This window comes from Oncorhynchus keta, chromosome 24, assembly GCF_023373465.1.
Source record: "Oncorhynchus keta strain PuntledgeMale-10-30-2019 chromosome 24, Oket_V2, whole genome shotgun sequence".
NCBI lineage: Eukaryota > Metazoa > Chordata > Actinopteri > Salmoniformes > Salmonidae > Oncorhynchus > Oncorhynchus keta.
In genome coordinates this window covers 46,759,748-46,778,728 of record NC_068444.1, presented here as the reverse complement: position 1 = coordinate 46,778,728, position 18,981 = coordinate 46,759,748, and the positions used below count along the sequence as shown (strand labels likewise).

The window sequence follows — 18,981 nt, the reverse complement described above, 5'->3', positions numbered from 1 at the left end:
AGCTTGGTGTAAAAAGTGTAAATCAATCCCAGAACAACAGCAAAGGACCTTGTGAAGACGCTGGAGGAAACTGGTACAAAAGTATCTCTATCCACAGGAAAACTAGTCCTATATCAACATAACCTGAAAGGCCGCTCAGCAAGGAAGAAGCCACTGCTCCAAAACCGCCATAAAAAAGCCTGACTACGGTTTGCAACTGCACATTGGGACAAAGATTGTACTTTTTGGAGAAATGTCCTCTGGTCTGATGAAACAAAAATAGAACTGTTTGGCCATAATGACCATTGTTATGTTTGGAGGAAAAGGGGGGAGGCTTGCAGACGGAAGAACACCATCCCAACCGTGAAGCGCTGGGGTGGCAGCATCATTTTGTGGGGGTGCTTTGCGGCAGGAGGGACTGGTGCAGTTCACAAAATAGATGGCATCATGAATTAGGAAAATTCTGTGGATATATTGAAGCAACATCTGAAGACATCAGTCAGGAACTTAAAGCTTGGTTGCAAATGGGTCTTCCAAATGGACAATAACCCCAAGCATACTTCCAAAGTTGAGGCAAAATGGCTTAAGGACAACAAAGTCAAGGTATTGGAGTGGTCATCACAAAGCCATGACCTGAATCCCATAGTAAATTTGTGGGCAGAACTGAAAAAGCGTGTGAGAGCAAGGAGGCCTACAAACCTAACTCAGTTACACCAGCTCTGTCAGGAGGAATGGGCCAAAATTCACCCAAACTGTGGGAAGCTTGTGGAAGGCTACCCAAAACCTTTGACCCAAATTAAACCATTTAAAGGCAATGCTACCAAACACTAATTGAGTGTATGTAAACTTCTGACCCACTGGGAATGTGATGAAAGAAATAAAAAGCTGAAATAAATCACTCTACTATTATTCTGACATTTCACATTCTTAAAATAAAGTGGTGATCCTAACTGACCTAAGACTGGGAATTTTTACTCAAATGAAATGTTAGTAATTGTGAGAAACTGAGTTTAAATGTATTTGGCTAACAAGGAACCCAAACTGGCTGTGCGCGTGCGCCATCGTGCATACATTTATTTTGTCCCCCCACACCAAACGCGATCACGACACGCAGGTTAAAATATCAAAACAAACTCTGAACCAATTACATTAACTTGGGGATAGGTCGAAAAGCATTAAATGTTTATGGCAATTTAGCAAGCTAGCTTGCACTTGCTAGCTAATTTGTCCTGAGATATAAACATTGAGTTGTTATTTTATCTGAAATGCACAAGGTCCTCTACTCCGACAATTAATCCACATATAAAATGGTCAACCGAATCGTTTCAAGTCATCTCTCCTCCTACTAGGCTTTTTCTTCTCTTAACTTTACATTGCGATTGGCAACTTTCATAAATTAGGTGCATTACCACCACCGACCTCGTTCATCTTTCAGTCACCCACGTGTGTATAACCAATGAGGAGATGGCACGTGGGTACCTGCTTCTATAAACCAATGAAGAGATGGGAGAGGCAGGACTTGCAGCGCCATCTGCGTCAGAAATAGAACTGACTTCTATTTTAGCCCTTGGCAACGCAGATGCTCATTGGTGCGAGCGAGCAGCGTGGGTGCAATAATTGAATGATATAGATTTCCAAATTTATTTTGCAACGCTAGCGGTGTCATCATCCTGTAAATTGTATTTATCAATAATTATAATTTGGAGGCCTTTTGCCTTTTGGTAAGCCGTTATTGTAAATAAGAATTTGTTCTTAACTGACTTGCCTCATTAAATAAAAAATGAATGACAGGCACCAAAGAGCAAAAAGAAGAGATTTAGTATGAAAATTGTGTGTGGATGGTAGAACATATATTTGAACATGCGATGTACTTTGACCTACTTATTAAATGGATAGTTTTAGATTGCACGCCAGCTACTCCTGTGCCTACCTCGATCTCCGATACTTTCCCCTCAGTCACTTCCATTTCTCCTCCTGTCTTCATCTCCCTCTGCTTACACTTTCTACCATTCTTCTTTAACAAACCATCTCTTTTCCCCCACTATTTGTATCAGACTCATATACATGTTCTTATGATAATACTGTACTACTCCTGACAACCATCTTGTTCTGCTTTCTCTAGGGACTCCATTTCCGCTGAGGTGTCCTCGCTCTCCGTCCAACCCAATTTCTACCTCTGTCCCTCTGTTAGCGGTTTTGAGGACAACCGACCTCTCCGATCCTCTCCCTTCTTTGCGGGATTAGTTATTAACATTTTGAGGAACGTCACATACTTTTCAAACTCAGGCGAAACATCGCGATATTTACAGTAACGCGTCGGGAAGTAGACTCAACAGACCAGACTCTGGTTTTTGCAATGCAAAGGGAGAAGTGAAAAGTTGTTCTCAAATTCTAAAGGCAAAACCTAGATTAGAGAAAACCTCTTAAACCTTTCATCACTAAAACCCCGTGAAAGTAACAAACTGACACGTTTAAATTATTCACGAAAAATACACTTTATATCCAAGGAGCACCTTTCGGACGGCCTGCAAGATGCGCAGTTAGGCGCGACACGAACGTTAGCCCCGATGACGTTTTATTGCGCATGAGCTATGCTAGCTAACGTCGCAATGACATCGCCTACACGTTTGATGAGGGATTTCTATTGGAGAAGCAGTTTCTGCATATCTTCATACTAGACTGTCTTTGGTAACATTGTTGTGGAACGACGTCACAGTTGGAAAATGAAGGCGCAGAGGCAGCCATTATTGGAGGTTCAGTAATTATTGTATTCCAAATAAATAATCGAGGGAAACTTCCATGGCAAGGGCCACAAGTCAAATTGTGAGTATTGCAACGTTCATCCAAATGTCAATGTGAAGCTGTTTCCCAATATGTATTGTATGGCGGCAGTTAGACAACATTTGAGATGTGTTACTGTTGGGCCCTCATTTCCAAACAGCGGTAAGAGGACCTCTGACTAACGCATTAGCTACCTAGCTTAACGTTAGCAACGCGCAAAGTCTGTCGATTAAGTTATCTAGCAACCAGGTAGCATGCTAGCTCGCTAACGTGAGTTGAAATTCCTGGTAATTAATTAACGTTAACTAGCTAATGTAACGTCAACTGGCTAGCCAGCAAGCCAACTTGGCGGTTACTCCTGACGTAGTTAAAGTTTCTAGCTAGCGTCGACGTTACGTTAACTATCTAATAATATTCGTCGCTACCCTGTGATAATGGATTGCGAACAAATGAATGTATTCATTAGTTATTTACATTATACACTATCTAGGTATTTGGCTAGTAACTTCATATCTAGGTAGGTACTGTTAGTACTTGTCTATTGTACTAAATTACTACTATTAGGACTTGTAAGTTAGCTGTGTCAACTTAAAATCATCATTAGCTACTTTAGCAAGCTAACTTGTTTAATAATACAGTACCTGACGCTTCAGCTATACAATTAGCCGAGGATGCTAACAAGACAACGTTAGTTGCTAGCAGACTGCTGATACTTTCCCGTGAAGTTGCATCCCCAGCTAGCTACATGTCCTAATCAACATGATGCAACGTAAGCAAGCCAACTTTAGCTAGTTTACCGATAACAATTACCTTTGGCTATAACTCGAGATTTCACCTGACCTTGTTTGACAAACAATCCCGTTTCCCAAACTGGCTAGCTACAGACCTAAGCTCGGTTGCTACCTAGCTTCTAATTTCCCAGGCCTATGACGGTAGCCAGCTAACGTTAGTTAACTAACTCAGTTTAATATTTTGGCAGTGGATTCAGAATTGAAAGCGTTTCATTTGGCCGATGGTTGGTGTTTTAAATCGTACTTGTATGTTTTACTGTAATTTTTAAGAGGGACTGGCTTGCTAACAATTGGTGACGCTTGCTGCTCACTAAAAGAAACCACCTATTTTTGCGTTGGCGTCCTTACTCACATTCACAAGTTTTTAACATTAGTTAGTTAGTTAGTTAACGATGTCATTACTTGCTAGCGAAAATGCACCACATATTTTATTTTTGTTTACCAGTCAATCAACTTTGTTAATATTGTCTTTGATTTATTTAAAAAAAAAATGCATCGTCAAACTTGAGTATTTGGTGTCTGATTGGAGGACTTAAATTGGATTTTTCATCCAGGGAAAGGTTTGGGTTCTGCATTTAAATAAAAAAAATCTACTTCACGTTTTTTTTTGTCCACAAGAATCATCTCCACACTGAGTTGTTAAATTGCTCAATAGTGAACATAGGGTATGAGTTCACTTACTGGTCATGATTGAACTTAAATAGCTAGTTTCTAGGCTGAATGTCCACATCGTTAAATTAATACTTTGACGTTTTGCCTCATCCTCAACTAAGCATATTGCCTGGAGTGGAACATGCCATAGGTTGTACATAGAATATAATATTCAGTCAGCTTAAAGATATGCCCAAGCCACCCCACAACTATTCTTTTACCTCAACTTCCCATCTGAATTCTCCAAACATGTGCTGCTCTTACTTGGGCTGGGAGCCCTGCCAGTTATTGGCAAGAGAGAGGCAGTGATTTGTTTTCAAACACCTACCAGACATAAAATTGGAAACAACATGAAGAATGACTCAAAGGTGCTATGGGAATTGTATCCCCTGGCAGTGGGGATTAAAGTAGTTTAGACTCTATGTGAGAGAACATGTCTTTTATTATATTCCCTCATGCACGGTTTGGTAGGGGGGGAAAGGGGATACCTAGTCAGTTACACAACTGAATGCATTCAAACAAAATGTGTTCTGCATTTCCTGCACATGTGTAGCTTGAGTTAGCCTGCCTCCTCATGGGGCCCTCAGTCCCTCCAGAGAGCAGAGCTTGAACTTTTTGTTCACACCTACATTCTTAAAGGACTGTCTGTGACTGAACATGGCATAAGCCTAGATGTTTCCTCAATGTTTTTTCACAGTACCCAGAGTTTAGGGACAGGGTAATGCCAGAATGACAACCTAATGTTAAAAGAAGACAAGACAAGTCTAGACAATTATGCCCAGTACGTTCCTCATGTTCACCCTCATCTTTTAGTAGTAATGTCACCTAATGCCCCCCCACCTCTCCCATACAGTATGATGTTGTGCCCATTCAATCCAGCGTGGTCATCTGTTCCTGTCCACATCCATCAATGGTAAGAAATCAGCCTGACTCCTGCTCGCCACGTGCCATCCCAGGCGCAAGTAGCAGCCACTGTACCAGCATGGAGGGCCCCACCTCAGAGTCCCGGGCCCCGGGAAAACCTGCCAGCCTGGGCGCCGAGCTCCGGGCACAGCAGGCCCCTCAGCCGCGCAAGAAAAGGCCAGAGGACTTCAAATTCGGGAAGATACTGGGAGAGGGCTCCTTCTCAACCGTAAGCAGACCATTATTCCATTTCAGTTATGAATTAGCCCTAGATAGGTGTTGTTACATGTAAGCATTCTTGTGGTCATATACTCCAGTGACTCATCTTCAATTCTTGCTAGTTGATCAGGAATGACTGAGTACTTTCAATGGAATTTAAGGTAACCTGGCACATCATTTACTCTGGGGATGAAGTGGTCTACTGAGTGAGTTGTAGAAATATATTTTCTAATAACAATGTACAGTGCATTCAAAAGTATTCAGACCCCTTGACTTTTTCCACATTTTGTTACGGCCTAATTATATAATTGACTTAAAATATCATCAATCTACACACAATATACATTTTTGAATTTTTGCAAATTTAATAAAAATGCTTTATTTACGTACCTATTTGCACCCTTTGCTATGAGACATGAAATTGAGCTCAGGTGCATCCTGTTTCAATTGATCATCCTTGAGATGTTTCTTCAACTTGATTAGAGTCCACCTGCGATAAATTGAATTGATTGTATATGATTTGGAAAGGCACACACCTTTCTATATAAGGTCCCACAGTTGAACGTGCATGTCAGAGCAAAAACCAAGCTATGAGCTCGAAGGAATTGTCCGGAGAGCGCCGATACAGGATTGTGACGAGGCACAGATCTGGGGAAGGGTACAAAAACATTTATGCAACATTGAAGGTCCCCAAGAACACAGTGGCCTCCATAATTCTTAAGTTGAAGAAGTTTGGAACCACCAAGACTCTTCCTAGAGCTGGCCAAACTGAGCAATCGGAGGAGAAGGGCCTTGGTCAGGGAGGGGACCAAGAACCCAATGGTCAATCTGATAAAGCTCTAGAGTTCCTCTGTGGAGATGGGAGTACCTTCCAGAAGGACAACCATCTCTGCAGCACTCCACCTTTCAGGCCTTTATGTTAGTGGCCAGACAGAAGCCACTCCTCAGTAAAAGGCGCATGACAGCCTGCTTGGAGTTTGCCAAAAAGGACTCTGACCATGAGAAAGATTCTCTGGCCCAATGAAACCAAGCATCACATCTGGAGGAAACCTGCCACAATCCCCACAGTGAAGCACGGTGGTGGCAGCATCATGCTGTGGGGATGTTTTTCAGTGGATGGACTGGGAGACTAGCCAGGATCAAGGGAAAGATAAACGGCGCAGAGTACAGAGATCCTTGTTGAAAACCTGCTCCGGACCTCAGACTGGGGTGAAGGTTCATCTTCCAACAGGACAATGACCCTAAGCCAACAGCCAAGACAATGCAGCAGTGGCTTTGGGACAAGTCTCAATGTCCTTGACTGGCCAGCCAGAGCCCGGACTTGAACCCGATCGAACATCTCTGGAGAGACCTGAAAATAGCTGTGCAGCGACGCTGCCCATCCAACCTGACAGCGCTTGAGAAGAATGGAAGAAACTCCCCAAATACAGTTGTGCCAAGCTTGTAGCGTCATACCTAAGAAGACTCTGCTATAATCGCTGCCTAAGGTGCTTCAACAAAGTACTGAGTAAACGGTCTGAATACTTGTCATATTTCTGTTTGTTTTTTTGTTATACATTTGCAAAGACTTCTAAACTTGTTGTTGCTTTGTCTTTATGGGTTATTGTGTATAAATTGGGGGGGCATTTGAATCGATTTTACAGTACAGCTGTAACAACAAAATGTGAAAATTCAAGGTCTGGATACTTTCTGAATGAAGTCTATTGAAAAAAATTGTTTTATAGGTTGTCCTTGCAAGAGAGCGTGCAACGGCAAAAGAATATGCAAGTAAGTTGTAATTTCGCTATTAAAAGAACTTTGCTTCCATGTGTCATACTTGTTTTTACGGATTGTCATAAGTGTGAAGTTGCTGTTGATCCCTTTGTGTTTTGTGCGGTATTTACCCTCAACTTTACTTGTAATTTTTCTCTTCCAGTAAAAATTTTGGAGAAGCGGTATATTATGAAGGAGAACAAGGCGCAGTACGTGAAAAGAGAACGGGATGTGATGTCGAACCTAGATCATCCGTTCATCGTCAAACTGTACTTTACATTTCAAGATGATGAAAAGTTGTGTATCCTTTAAAAACAGACCATGATGACTTGGAGCCTGACTGCATCACCAACTTGTTTAGTTTTATGGTGAACATGTTTTCTTGTTTATTAATTCCTTTGAGATGAGTAGTTTTCCTTAACTTGCTATTAGATTTTGGCCTTAGCTATGCTAAGAATGGAGAGCTTTTGAAATATATTCGCAAAATCGGTTCTTTTGATGAGACCTGCACTAGATTCTACTCGGCTGAAATTGTTTGTGCACTAGAATATTTGCACGAGAAGGGAATAATTCACAGGTAAGTAATGTCAGAACCGGTATATCTGTAATGATATGTTACAAGTTATCATAGTTGAATTTATATCCTGATTATCAATTTTTATAAATGTACATTTGTATAAAAAAAGTGACTTAAACTTGCTGCCACTTTTTACACAAATTATCCCTTTTTGACAATGTAGGTTGACGACGTTCCTTTTTTGTCTTTCAGAGACCTTAAACCTGAGAATATTTTACTGAGCGAAGACATGCACATCCAAATAACAGACTTTGGAACAGCAAAGCAGTTATCTTCAGATGGCAAACAAGGTACTTGACTTTTATCAACATGAAGCATTCATTGCGATTTATTTCTACCTGAACATTCCACAATTCTATGATGTTCTTACTTTTAATACACACATTTGATCAGTCTCAAGTTGAGTGTGTTGTCATGTTAATACCCTTCTTTTTGTTTTGCAGCAAGAGCAAACTCCTTTGTAGGAACTGCGCAGTACGTGTCTCCAGAGCTGCTGACAGAGAAATCGGCCTGCAAGAGGTAACTGGGACACGACAATTGAGAACCTTTGAGTGTTGTGCCAATGCATTATTTGCCCATGCACTTAGTGAATGTCTGTTGTTCTCTGATAGGATATTATATTGATATCAACTGGTTGTGTGTTTCAGCTCTGACCTCTGGGCATTGGGATGCATCATTTATCAGCTAGTGGCTGGGCTACCACCCTTCAGAGCTGGGTAAGTAGAGCACGATGGCTGCTCTTGGCCTCTTTCACCTTTTTGTTTTAGCTTCTGTGATAGGCTTATCTGGATATTATGTTTTATGGGGTAACTCTTACCTCCACTTCACTCACTGTCCTTTCTCTGGATTCCTTCCCCCCCTCATGACTTCTGTGCTTACTTTGGACCAGAAACGAGTACCTAATATTCCAGAAGATAATCAAGCTGGAGTATGAATTCCCTGAGAAGTTCTTTCCCAAAGCTAAGGATCTCGTTGAACAGCTTTTGGTAGGTCATGTTTTCATCAATAAACTCAGTGTAATTCTGTAATATCAGCACTGCAGACGAGGATACATATTATGGTGTATCTCTAAATCATCCACACACTGGTTTAGTTAGTTGTAGTAAGAGTTGAGGGCTTTGGGTCAGTGAACGTGATTCTGTTTCTCAGTCGCTGGACCCCTCCAAGAGAATTGGCTGCGAGGATATGGGAGGGTACGAACCCCTGAGGGGACACCCGTTTTTCGAGACCATCTCTTGGGGAGACCTCCATGTGCAGACGCCCCCCAAGCTCACTCCATACCTGCCAGCCATGTCCGAGGATGACGAGGACTGCTATGGAAACGTGAGACACTTCCACACATACATTGAACATGGCAAAATGAAACGGGCCTCCATGTCATTGTGGTTTGTGATAATTTTTCAAGAATGCTGTTCATCAAGGGATCCATATCTTTGTGCCATGCAAAAGCCCATGCTTTAAACCAACTTTACTACCTTCTGCCCACATCTCCTGTCTTTCCCCAGTACGATGACCTCCTGAGCCAGTTTAGCAGCATGCAGGTGGCCCAGTCCAGCTCGTCCCACTCGCTCTCCACGCCCGATACCATTCCCCCAGCACCGCAGAGGTCCAGCAGCAACATCGAGCAGTACATCCATGACCTGGACAACAACTCATTTGAGCTGGACCTGCTGTTCTCTGAGGAGGAGAAGCAGCTGCTGCTGGAAAAACAGACCAGTAGGAACCCTTGGTAAGCCCCACTCTGAAACACTCTCCTATTCACGTTTGTTTCATTTGCATTGGCAATGAGAATTTGATGTTGAATTGGTATTTTGATCATTTTGTAAAGACTTTGTTTACATCACTTTGCTTTTATTTGCTTGGAAGTACTTGCTCGTAACCCTTACACTGACTTACACAGGCACCAGTTTGTTGAGAATAATTTGATCCTGAAAATGGGCCCAGTGGATAAAAGGAAGGTGAGTGGAAGCCAAACCAGTGGTATTGAATATTTTACACCACATTTTAGTTTTTAACTCAAAGTAAATAAGTTCATAAAAGTAGTCTTTTTCGGAGCAATGTTTGTATATAGTTTCACTTGTTCGAGTTGAAGAAAGCTGATCCTAGGTCAGCAGCTAATTCCACCTCTGGTGTGGAACATTACGCCTGGCACTAGCTCCCTCTGGTGCTCATCTCATGCCACGTCTCATGACTCCATTGCAGGGTCTGTTTGCTCGGCGGAGGCAGCTGCTCCTTACTGAAGGGCCACACCTGTACTACGTGGACCCTGTCAACAAGGTCCTGAAGGGGGAGATCCCCTGGTCCCCCGAGCTGCGCCCAGAGGCCAAGAACTTCAAGACCTTCTTTGTCCACACGGTAATTGTGAACTGCAATTAACGCTTTTTGATGACACTAATGGCTGAATCATATTTCAAACTAACATTATTACATAACCTCAGGTTTCTTGTCAAACAATATTGACTTTGTCTCAGCTTTGGATGTTTTTATTTCATCTTTGTTGTGATTTGCTTACAGCCCAATCGAACATACTATCTGATGGATCCCAGTGGAAACGCTGACAAGTGGTGTAAGAAAATCCAGGAAGTGTGGAGAAAGATCTACCACAAGCACCAGAATCCTGGCCTATAGGAGAGCAGTTACTCCTGCGGCCACTCCTTCCTCCAAGCTCTGAGGCCAATCGCAGAGTAACATCCTCTTTAGGGCCCTTCATCACCGCAATGTAAACAAACTCTTTTAGAGACGCTGGCATCTAGACCTTGTTTATTTTCCTTTTCTGAAATGAGCAGAACCAATAGGAAAAAAAGACCATGGGATTCAGGGTTGCTTTGCTTGTTCTTTGTGCTCTGTGTGGCTTTTAATGAATTTTTTTTCATGTGGATGATTACTGCTTCCATGCACATCAGCATTTTATACATTCTGCAGGGGTAAGAGAGAGGATAGGCTTTGTAGAATTTCACTGGTGTAGGTACCATTTAAGACCATCTCGGTGCAAGGTCTGGTTTCCTTCTTCAACCATAACAAAACACAATCCAGCATTGCTCGTACACTAGAGTTTATCCCAATACAGTATGATACTCAATCCAGATCCTAATCCAACATTGTATCCCTCTGTAATTTTACCTGAACTCGACACACGTACTATAGACTAGTGCCTGGTTCATTATCACACTGCAACTAGGCGCTTACCCAATAAAGTATATTTTTGTCAGACCCCCATTGTCCACATAGTGTATATATGAATTGGTTCTCAACGCTCTTGGTACTTACTGTTTGCAGTCCGGTTTGGGTCTGTATGTTAATGTTTCAGGGCAGAGCGATGGTCCCCAAAGTGAGGCATAGATATGAATAGCACTCAATTGCTTCAGCGTGGTTCTCCATACACTGAGACTGTGAGAACAGTCCCTAATAGTAAACCATTACATTGCAAATAGGGGGGACATGCCACTAGCGTGTACTCTTATCATAAGACTCGCTTAGCTTTCCTGCACGGACATTTTTTAGCATAGCATTGTCTGCTTCTCTCCCAGGGCACTGGAGATATAGTTTTATTAAAGCTAAGGTGGGTATTTTGATTGCATTGGCAACCATAGATAATAATATTGAATTATTTGGCTGTTCTTTACCATTCACTGGCTATTTCTTTGTGGTTTGAATAATTTTTGTTTTATTTGGTTGGATTGATGGTTAATCTTCAGTGTCCTGTTTAAAACAACAGAATGCTGACTACCCCATTATGAACATCTTTGGCGATAATGAAAGCTTCAAGAGTTACATCCACAATACTATCATTTCTTGGAAGCAATCGTAGTACAGCTGTAGTCCCAGGGAAAGTTGTCAGCTTTGCCTCGTTGGGTTATCAAGGTTCATTAGGAATGTCCCTGTCATTTTTTTTTACAACATGACACCTGGCCCAATATGTATCGATCGATTTGACTTTTGCTCTTTTATTTTTTTAGAGAGAAGTATTACTATTATACATCAAATTCTGACATTACCTTAAGGTCCTCTCGAGAGATATTCCTCCAGCTCTTAGTCTGTGTGTGCGACTGGAGCAGGTGAATAATAGCCTCTGGCTTGGCTGAACTTGCTTGAACATCAACTAAAGGGTATCTGATCCAAATAAGATGAAATTGCTGTATCTGTCTCTAAAGTAAGGAAACACTATAGAAAGTGTTTGCTTCTCTTGTTAGAATTTTTTTTAAAATCAAGTTGGGCGGCAAGTCGGTTACATTGTGTATGTAATACTCTACCTGGTTTGTAACCGACTAGAACTGTGATGTACAGACGATGTATTATTGAAATCTGAAGCAAGTAATGCAATGATATTAGGATACAGTTTTTGTATTTTTATTCTTGTATAAGGTTATTTGATGGCTATTGTTTAGCCTCTAGTTCATTCTGTGTTATTTAAATTCTAATATATGAATCATATTTGGATTGAAGTCATGTTCAGGGGCCATGTTGTGTATGTATTGAGATGTAAAGCCTTTGAATGTGAATAATTATTGTAAACTATAATATTTTACAGCTTTTTTCTTACTATATCATATACATTTTCTATTTGCTCAGTGATTTAATCATATTTCTGATAATTTAATGATTCTGTTCATTCTCTCTGATTGTTTGTGCGCTAGGTCAGTAGTTGTTGAATGATGAATTTTCCACGTAATGCTTGGTAGTCCAGTAATTAAAGCATGTAGGGATTTAGGCATACAATAATACCATGCCTCATGTCTTCTGTTACAACCTGACATAATACATGACTGCTGAAACATTACAAATGTATATTTCCATCAGTTTTCTGCATAGTGTTACATTTATACAATATTAAAGGCTTGTAAGAAAGCGTACATTACCATTCCAACAGGGCTAGCTGGTCAATCATACATAACAAGTTATACTGTATCCACCTGATTTTAATGTGTAAACAGTTTTTTAACAATATAAATATGATAGGGATTTTATGCGTTGTCATATTTTATATTTCTGAAATAATTCTGCTTTTGGCCCAATGCATATTCTGTTATTGTTGATAAAGTGGAGTGGTAGACAGATAGTAGGTGGAGGGAAAGGAGTGGTATCGCCTGTGGATGGAGTGGAGACAGCCTACTTAACTGGAGAGGAGAGGCTTCCTGTCAACAGCCTCAGTCATACCGGAGGGCAGAGAAGAGGGGATGGCAGAAAACAGCGCCGATACTTGTGGGTCCGTTTATCGGAGCTGTTTGACTCATTCTTCCTGGGAAAAACCCCAGTCACCCAGTAACGGGGCTTCCAAATGGGTTCGCTTGAACGTGGGGGGAACCTATTTCTTAACAACACGACAGACGCTGTGCCGAGATCCGAAATCATTTCTGTACCGACTGAGCCAGGCTGACCCCGAACTCGACTCTGATAAGGTAGCTAAGTTAATGTTAGCTGTGCTAGCCTTCTCCTGGTCTCGTGTGTGAATATGTCAGTGTGGGTTCGCATAGGGTGTCTTCAAAGCTAATGTAAGTAGCTATATCATGCGATAAAAAGTTATATTTTAAGACTAACTATAAAACTGCTAGTTAGTTTACTAATCCCCGATGCCGACACGACAGATGTCAAACGACGTAATGCTAGCTAGTTACTGTAGTAGCCTGTTAGGTAACCAGCAACAGATCTGGGCCCGTTTACACAAAAGCATTTTAAAGCTAAGATCTTACCCGTAATATGTTTCTGGGTAACCAGGCCCAGATACCCCGGTGTCCACTAGTAAGTACGGTTGGCTACGTTAGCTAGCTAGTGCAGATAGACAACGTAGCTCACAGGGAAACGTAAATATCACATTTTCAACTCCAAATAGGTAAATCACGTAAACTTCTTTAACTATGTATTTTCAGTGGCAAAATTAAATGTGTCCCTTTTTTCTCTGTGACCATGATCAGTTTTGTATTGGGGATACTGGGGGATTCAGACCAAGTCTTGTAATAGGTGGTGGGCCATAGCAAGTTCTCTGCTTTAGTTTGAGATCGACCTTTCGAGGAACTGTTTTTTTTTTTTAAATTTTTTTTTAATACATATTGTGTATATTTATGTCTGCTGAACACATTCTCAGTTTGCTGGCAATGTCAATTCTTGCTAATGTTTTCTAAATAATTGTATGTTAGCTAGTTATACCGGCAAACGCTGCCAAGTAATACACTTTTACATTGGTGAGTATGTAAATTCGCTCTGGCTTAACTGCTCCGATTTCAGAACACTCTCGTCTGAGTGTCAGAGCGCAGAATAACTGATTAATTTATGAAGGCTCAACACTCGTTGAATATGGCGGGTGTCAGTAAACGTCGGCAAAAATAGCGTAATATAATTGTTGCCAGCAGCACAGTTAGTCACCAACGCTCTGGATAATATGAAAACAGCCTAATCAGCTCTGCTAGGGGTGTTCTCATTTTGTCTGGAAGTAGCTAGCCAATGTTAGCCAGTTAGCTTGAGTTCTTGACTGTAGTTGTGAGGTCAGAACGCTCGGATAAACCCTACTTCTCGGGTAGAGCGTCCAGTGTGCGTTCTGAGTACCACGGCTTTGTTGAATACTTGTTTCTGATTTGATTTAAGTGCATTATTTCCCTTTATAAACGGGGTGGTTTAAGCCCCGACTGCGGATTGGCTGAAAGGTGTGGTATATCAGACCGTATACTGCAGGTATGACAAGTTATTGTTACTCGTCTAATTACATTGGTAATCAGTTTATAATAACAATGGGGCCTGGGACTAAAAATAAATACAAATAAATATAGGACAAAACGCATCACAACGAGAGGCAACACTACATAAAGAGAGACCGACGACAACCTAGCAACGCATGACAACAAAGCATAACAACACGGTAGCAGCACAAAACATTGTACAAACAACTGCACAAAGGGCAAGAAGGTGGACACAACAATACGTCATACAAAGCAGCCACAACTGTCAGTGATTGATTCTTTGAATGAAGAGATTGAGATAAAATGGTCCGGTTTGAGTTTGTTGCAGTTCATTCCAGTCGCTAGCTGCAGCGACCTGAAAAGAGGAGAGACCCAGGGATGCGTGTGCTTTGGGTACCTTTAACAGAATGTGACTGGCAGGACGGGTGGAGGATGAGGGCAGCAGTAGATATCTCAGATAGGGGGGAGTGAGACATAAGAGGGTTTTATAAATAAGCATCAACCCGTGGGTCTTGCGACGGGTTTACAGAGATGACCAGTTTACAGAGTAGTATAGAGTGCAGTGATGTATCCTATAAGGAGCATTGGTGGCAAATCTGATGGCCGACTGGTAAAGAACATCTAGTTGCTCGAGAGTAATCTAGCATGGGTAGGATGGTCATCTGAATCAGGGTTAGTTTGGCAGCTGAGGTGAAAGAGGAGTGATTACGATGTAACTTTAGCCTGCTGCTTTATGTGCTGAGAGAAGGACAGTGTACCGTCTAGCCATACTCCCAAGTACTTGTATGAGGGGACTACCTCAAGCTCTAAACCCGCTGAGGTAGTAATCACACCTGTGGGGAGAGGGGCATTCTTCTTACCAAACCACATGACCTTTGTTTTGGAGGTGTTCAGAACAAGGTTAAGGGTAGCGAAAGCTTGTTGGACACTAAGAAAGCTTTGTTGTAGGGCATTTAACACAAAATCCAGGAGGGGCCAGCTGAGTATAAGATTATCACCTGCATATACATGGATGAGAGGGCTTCCTACTGCCTGAGCTATGTTGTTGATGTAAATCGAGAAGAGCGTGGGGGGGGCTAGGATTAAGCCTTGGGGAACTCCCTTGGTCACAGTCAGTGGCTGAGACAGCAGATTTCCTGACTTTATACACTGCACTCTTTGAGAGGGGTAGTTAGCAAACCAGGCCAAAGACCCCTCAGACACCAATACTCCTTTTCCGGCCCACAAGAATGGAATGGTCTACTGCATCGAAAGCTTTGGCCAAGTCAAAAATAGCAGCACAATATTGCTTAGAATCACGGGCAATGGTGACATCATTGAGAACCTTTAAGGTTGCACTGACACATCCATAACCTGAGCGGAAACCAGATTGCATACCAGAGAGAATACTATAGACATCAAGAAAGCCAGTCAGTTTATTATTGACAAGTTTTCCAACACTTTTGATAAACGGGGCAAAATTAAAATAGCCCTATAAAAGTTAGGATTAGCTTGATCTCCCCCTTTAAGTAAAGGATGATCGGCGGCTGCCTTCTAAGCAATGGGAACCTCTCCAGAAAGGAGAGACCGGCTTGGCGATGATAGGGCAGCAACGTTAAAGAAAAAAGGGTCTAAACCATCTGACCCAGATGTTTCTTTTGGGGTCAAGTGTAAGGAGCTCCTTTAGCATGAATTCAGTGACTGCCTGCAGGGAGAAACTTTGTAGGGGAAAAAGAGGGAGAAACATTGGGGATAGTCTCATTCGAAGGGGTGGGAGATTAGGAAATGTTGGACGGCCAAGGAGGAATGGCTGAGTCAAATAGGAATCCTGACTTAATGAAGTGGTGATTGAACTGCTCAGCCATGTGCTTCTTGACAGTAACAACCACATCAACATTAAGGGACATGGGCAGCTGTGAGGAGGGTTTATTCTCCAGGTCTTTAACTGTTTTCCAGAACTTTTTGGGGTTAGCTGATCAAGCTGATTCTATACCAATTTACAGCGGCCGGGGTCATGAAGGAAGGCTTGCTCATTCAAGTTTTTTAGCAAGCGTCTATGACAAATCAGGACGGGTCGTTTCACTGATCAGCCATTTCAAACACCGGCTGTAAAACCGTGATCTCTTAAGGTCATTACAGAAAGGTACTAGTCTGGTGTTCTCAGCATTATTTGTGAGGCTACTCTCCTTGATATGCTTTTCTGGGTGTTTCGTAGTCATACCTTGTGGGATTGGTGATAATCTGAGAAATATTTATGATGTCCCATTGCTTTAGGACTTGGTCAGATAGTTTAAGCATGGCCCAATTTAGGTCACCAAACAGGACAAATTGACCATGTGTAAGGGGCTAGGAGAGCGCTTAGGGCAGGTAGGGTACAGGCTGGTGCTGATGGAGGACGGTAGCACCCTGCAACAGTCAATGAAGAGCTATTTGATAGTTTAATGCCTAAAACCAGCAAATCAAATTGTTTGGGGACAGACTTGGTGGAGACAACCGAGCACTGAAGGTGATCCTTGGTAAAGATTGCCACTCCCCCACCTTTGGAAGATCTGTCTTGCTGAAAAAGGTTATAGCCAGAAAGGTTAACGTCAGTATGCAAAACACTCTTCCTTAACCACATCTCAGTAATGACCAACACATTTGGATTGGTGCTGTGATCCCACACTTTCAATTGATCCATTTTAAGTTGTAAGCTTCTAGTGTTAATGTGCAGAAAACCCAGCCTTTTACAAGAGCAGAAATCGGAGCACAAGTGGGTCTAGAATTGGGTCTAGCAACAGTAGATGGGCCACGGTGTACATGCACATTTCCAGATATCATTAACAGTAATACAATCAAGGCACAGCATAGGACAGGGAGAGTTCTGCAGTGCTGATTTGACATCTGAATGTGCATCAGATGGCAACAAGATCATATTGTACAGCAATTTCATCAGGTAACATGGATGTCAGCATGTTAAATGTGCAACCAGAGGGAAAAGAACTCCGGACCACCTATACTCCACACAGAGATGCATACAAGCTCTCCCTTGCCCTCCCTTTGGCAAATCTGACCATAATTCCATCCTCCTGCTTACAAGAGCAAATTAAAGCAGGAAGCACCAGTGACTAGATCAATAAAGTGCTCAGATGAAGCAGATGCTAAGCTACAGGACTGTTTTGCTAGCACCGACAAGAATATGTTCGGGATTCCTCCAATGACATTGAGGAGTAAACCACATCTGTCATTGGCTTCATCAATAAGTGCATTGACGATGTCGTCCCCACAGTGACTGTACGTACATACCCCAACTAGAAGCCATGGATTACAGGCAACATTCGCACTTAGCTAAAGGGTAGAGCTGCTGCTTTCAAGCAGCGGGACTCTAACCCGGAAGCTTATAAGAAATCCCGCTATGCCCTCCAACAAACCATCAAACAGGTAAAGTGTCAATACAGGACTAAGATCGAGTCATACTACACCGGCTCTGATGTGGCAGGGCCTGGAAACCATTAAAGACTACAAAGGGAAGCACAGGCAAGAGCTGCCCAGTGACACGAGCCTACCAGACGAGCTAAACTACTTCTATGCTTGCCTCGAGGCAAATAACACTGAAACATGCATGAGGGTACCAGCTGTACCGGATGATTGCGTGATCACACTCTCCGCAGCCGATGTAAGACCTTTAGACAGGTCGGCATTCACAAGGCCGCAGGGCCAGCCGGATTACCAGGACGTGTACTGCGAGCATGCGCTGACCAACTAGCAAGTGTCTTCAGAAACATTTTCAACCTCTCCCTGTCAGTCTGTAATACCAACATGTTTTAAGCAGACCACCATAGTGCCTGTGCCCAAGAACACTAAGGTAACCTGCCTAAATGACCACTGACTTGTAGCACTCACGTCTGTAGCCATGAAGTGCTTTGAAAGGCTGGTCATGGCTCACATCAACACCATCATCCCAGAAACTCTAAACCCGCTCCAATTTGAATTCCGCCCCAACAGATCCACAGATGATGCAGTCTCTCTTGCACTCCACACTGCCCTTTCCCACCTGGACAAAAGGAACACCTATGTGACAATGCTATTTATTGACTTCAGCTCAGCATTCAACACCATAATGCCCTCAAAGCGCATCAATAAGCTAAGGACCCTGGGACTAAACACCTCCCTCTGCAACTGGATCCTGGACTTTCTGACGGGCCGGCCCCCAGGTGGTAAGGGTAGGTAACAACACATCCGCCACGCTGATCCTCAACACAGGGGCCCCTAGGGGTGCGTGCTCAGCCCCCTCCTGTACTCCCTGTTCACTCATGACTGCACGACCAGGCACGACTCCAACACCATCATTAAATTTGCCGATGACACCAACAATGATGAGACGGCCTATAGGGAGGAGGTCAGAGACCTGGCCGTGTGGTGCCAAGAAAACAAACTCTCCCTCAATGTGATCAAGACAAAGGAGATGACTGTGGACTACAGGAAAGAGAGGACCGAGCACCCCCCCCCCCCATTGACGGGGCTACAGTGGAGGAGGTTGAGCGCTTCAAGCTCCTTGGTATCCAGATCACCATCAAACTAACATGGTCCAAGCACACCATGACAGTTGTGAAGCTGGCACAACAAAACCTATTCCCCCTCAGGAGACTGAAAAGATTTGGCATGGGTCCTCAGATCCTCAATGTTCTACAGCTGCACCATC

At 42.6% G+C, this 18,981-nt stretch overlaps 2 protein-coding genes across 2 annotated transcripts in view; both read left to right on the top strand.

Moving 5' to 3' along the window:
- The first annotated feature begins 2,365 nt into the window (after positions 1–2,365).
- LOC118357632 (3-phosphoinositide-dependent protein kinase 1-like) lies at positions 2,366–12,374 on the top strand. Its single transcript, XM_035734947.2, has 14 exons — positions 2,366–2,802; positions 5,056–5,334; positions 7,049–7,091; positions 7,240–7,377; positions 7,509–7,653; positions 7,846–7,943; positions 8,097–8,172; positions 8,301–8,369; positions 8,543–8,639; positions 8,803–8,976; positions 9,159–9,382; positions 9,554–9,611; positions 9,856–10,008; positions 10,168–12,374. The coding sequence occupies exons 1-14, from the start codon at positions 2,779–2,781 to the stop codon at positions 10,279–10,281; spliced, it is 1,692 nt and encodes a 563-aa protein (XP_035590840.1). The 5' UTR covers positions 2,366–2,778; the 3' UTR covers positions 10,282–12,374.
- A 391-nt stretch (positions 12,375–12,765) lies between these two features.
- LOC118357631 (BTB/POZ domain-containing protein KCTD5-like) overlaps positions 12,766–18,981 on the top strand; it is a 44,823-nt gene continuing 38,607 nt past the window's right edge. Inside the window, exon 1 of the mRNA XM_035734946.2 lies at positions 12,766–13,049. Within this exon, the coding sequence (XP_035590839.1) occupies positions 12,828–13,049 (222 nt within the window). The 5' untranslated portion in view covers positions 12,766–12,827. The remainder of the gene's footprint in view (positions 13,050–18,981) is intronic.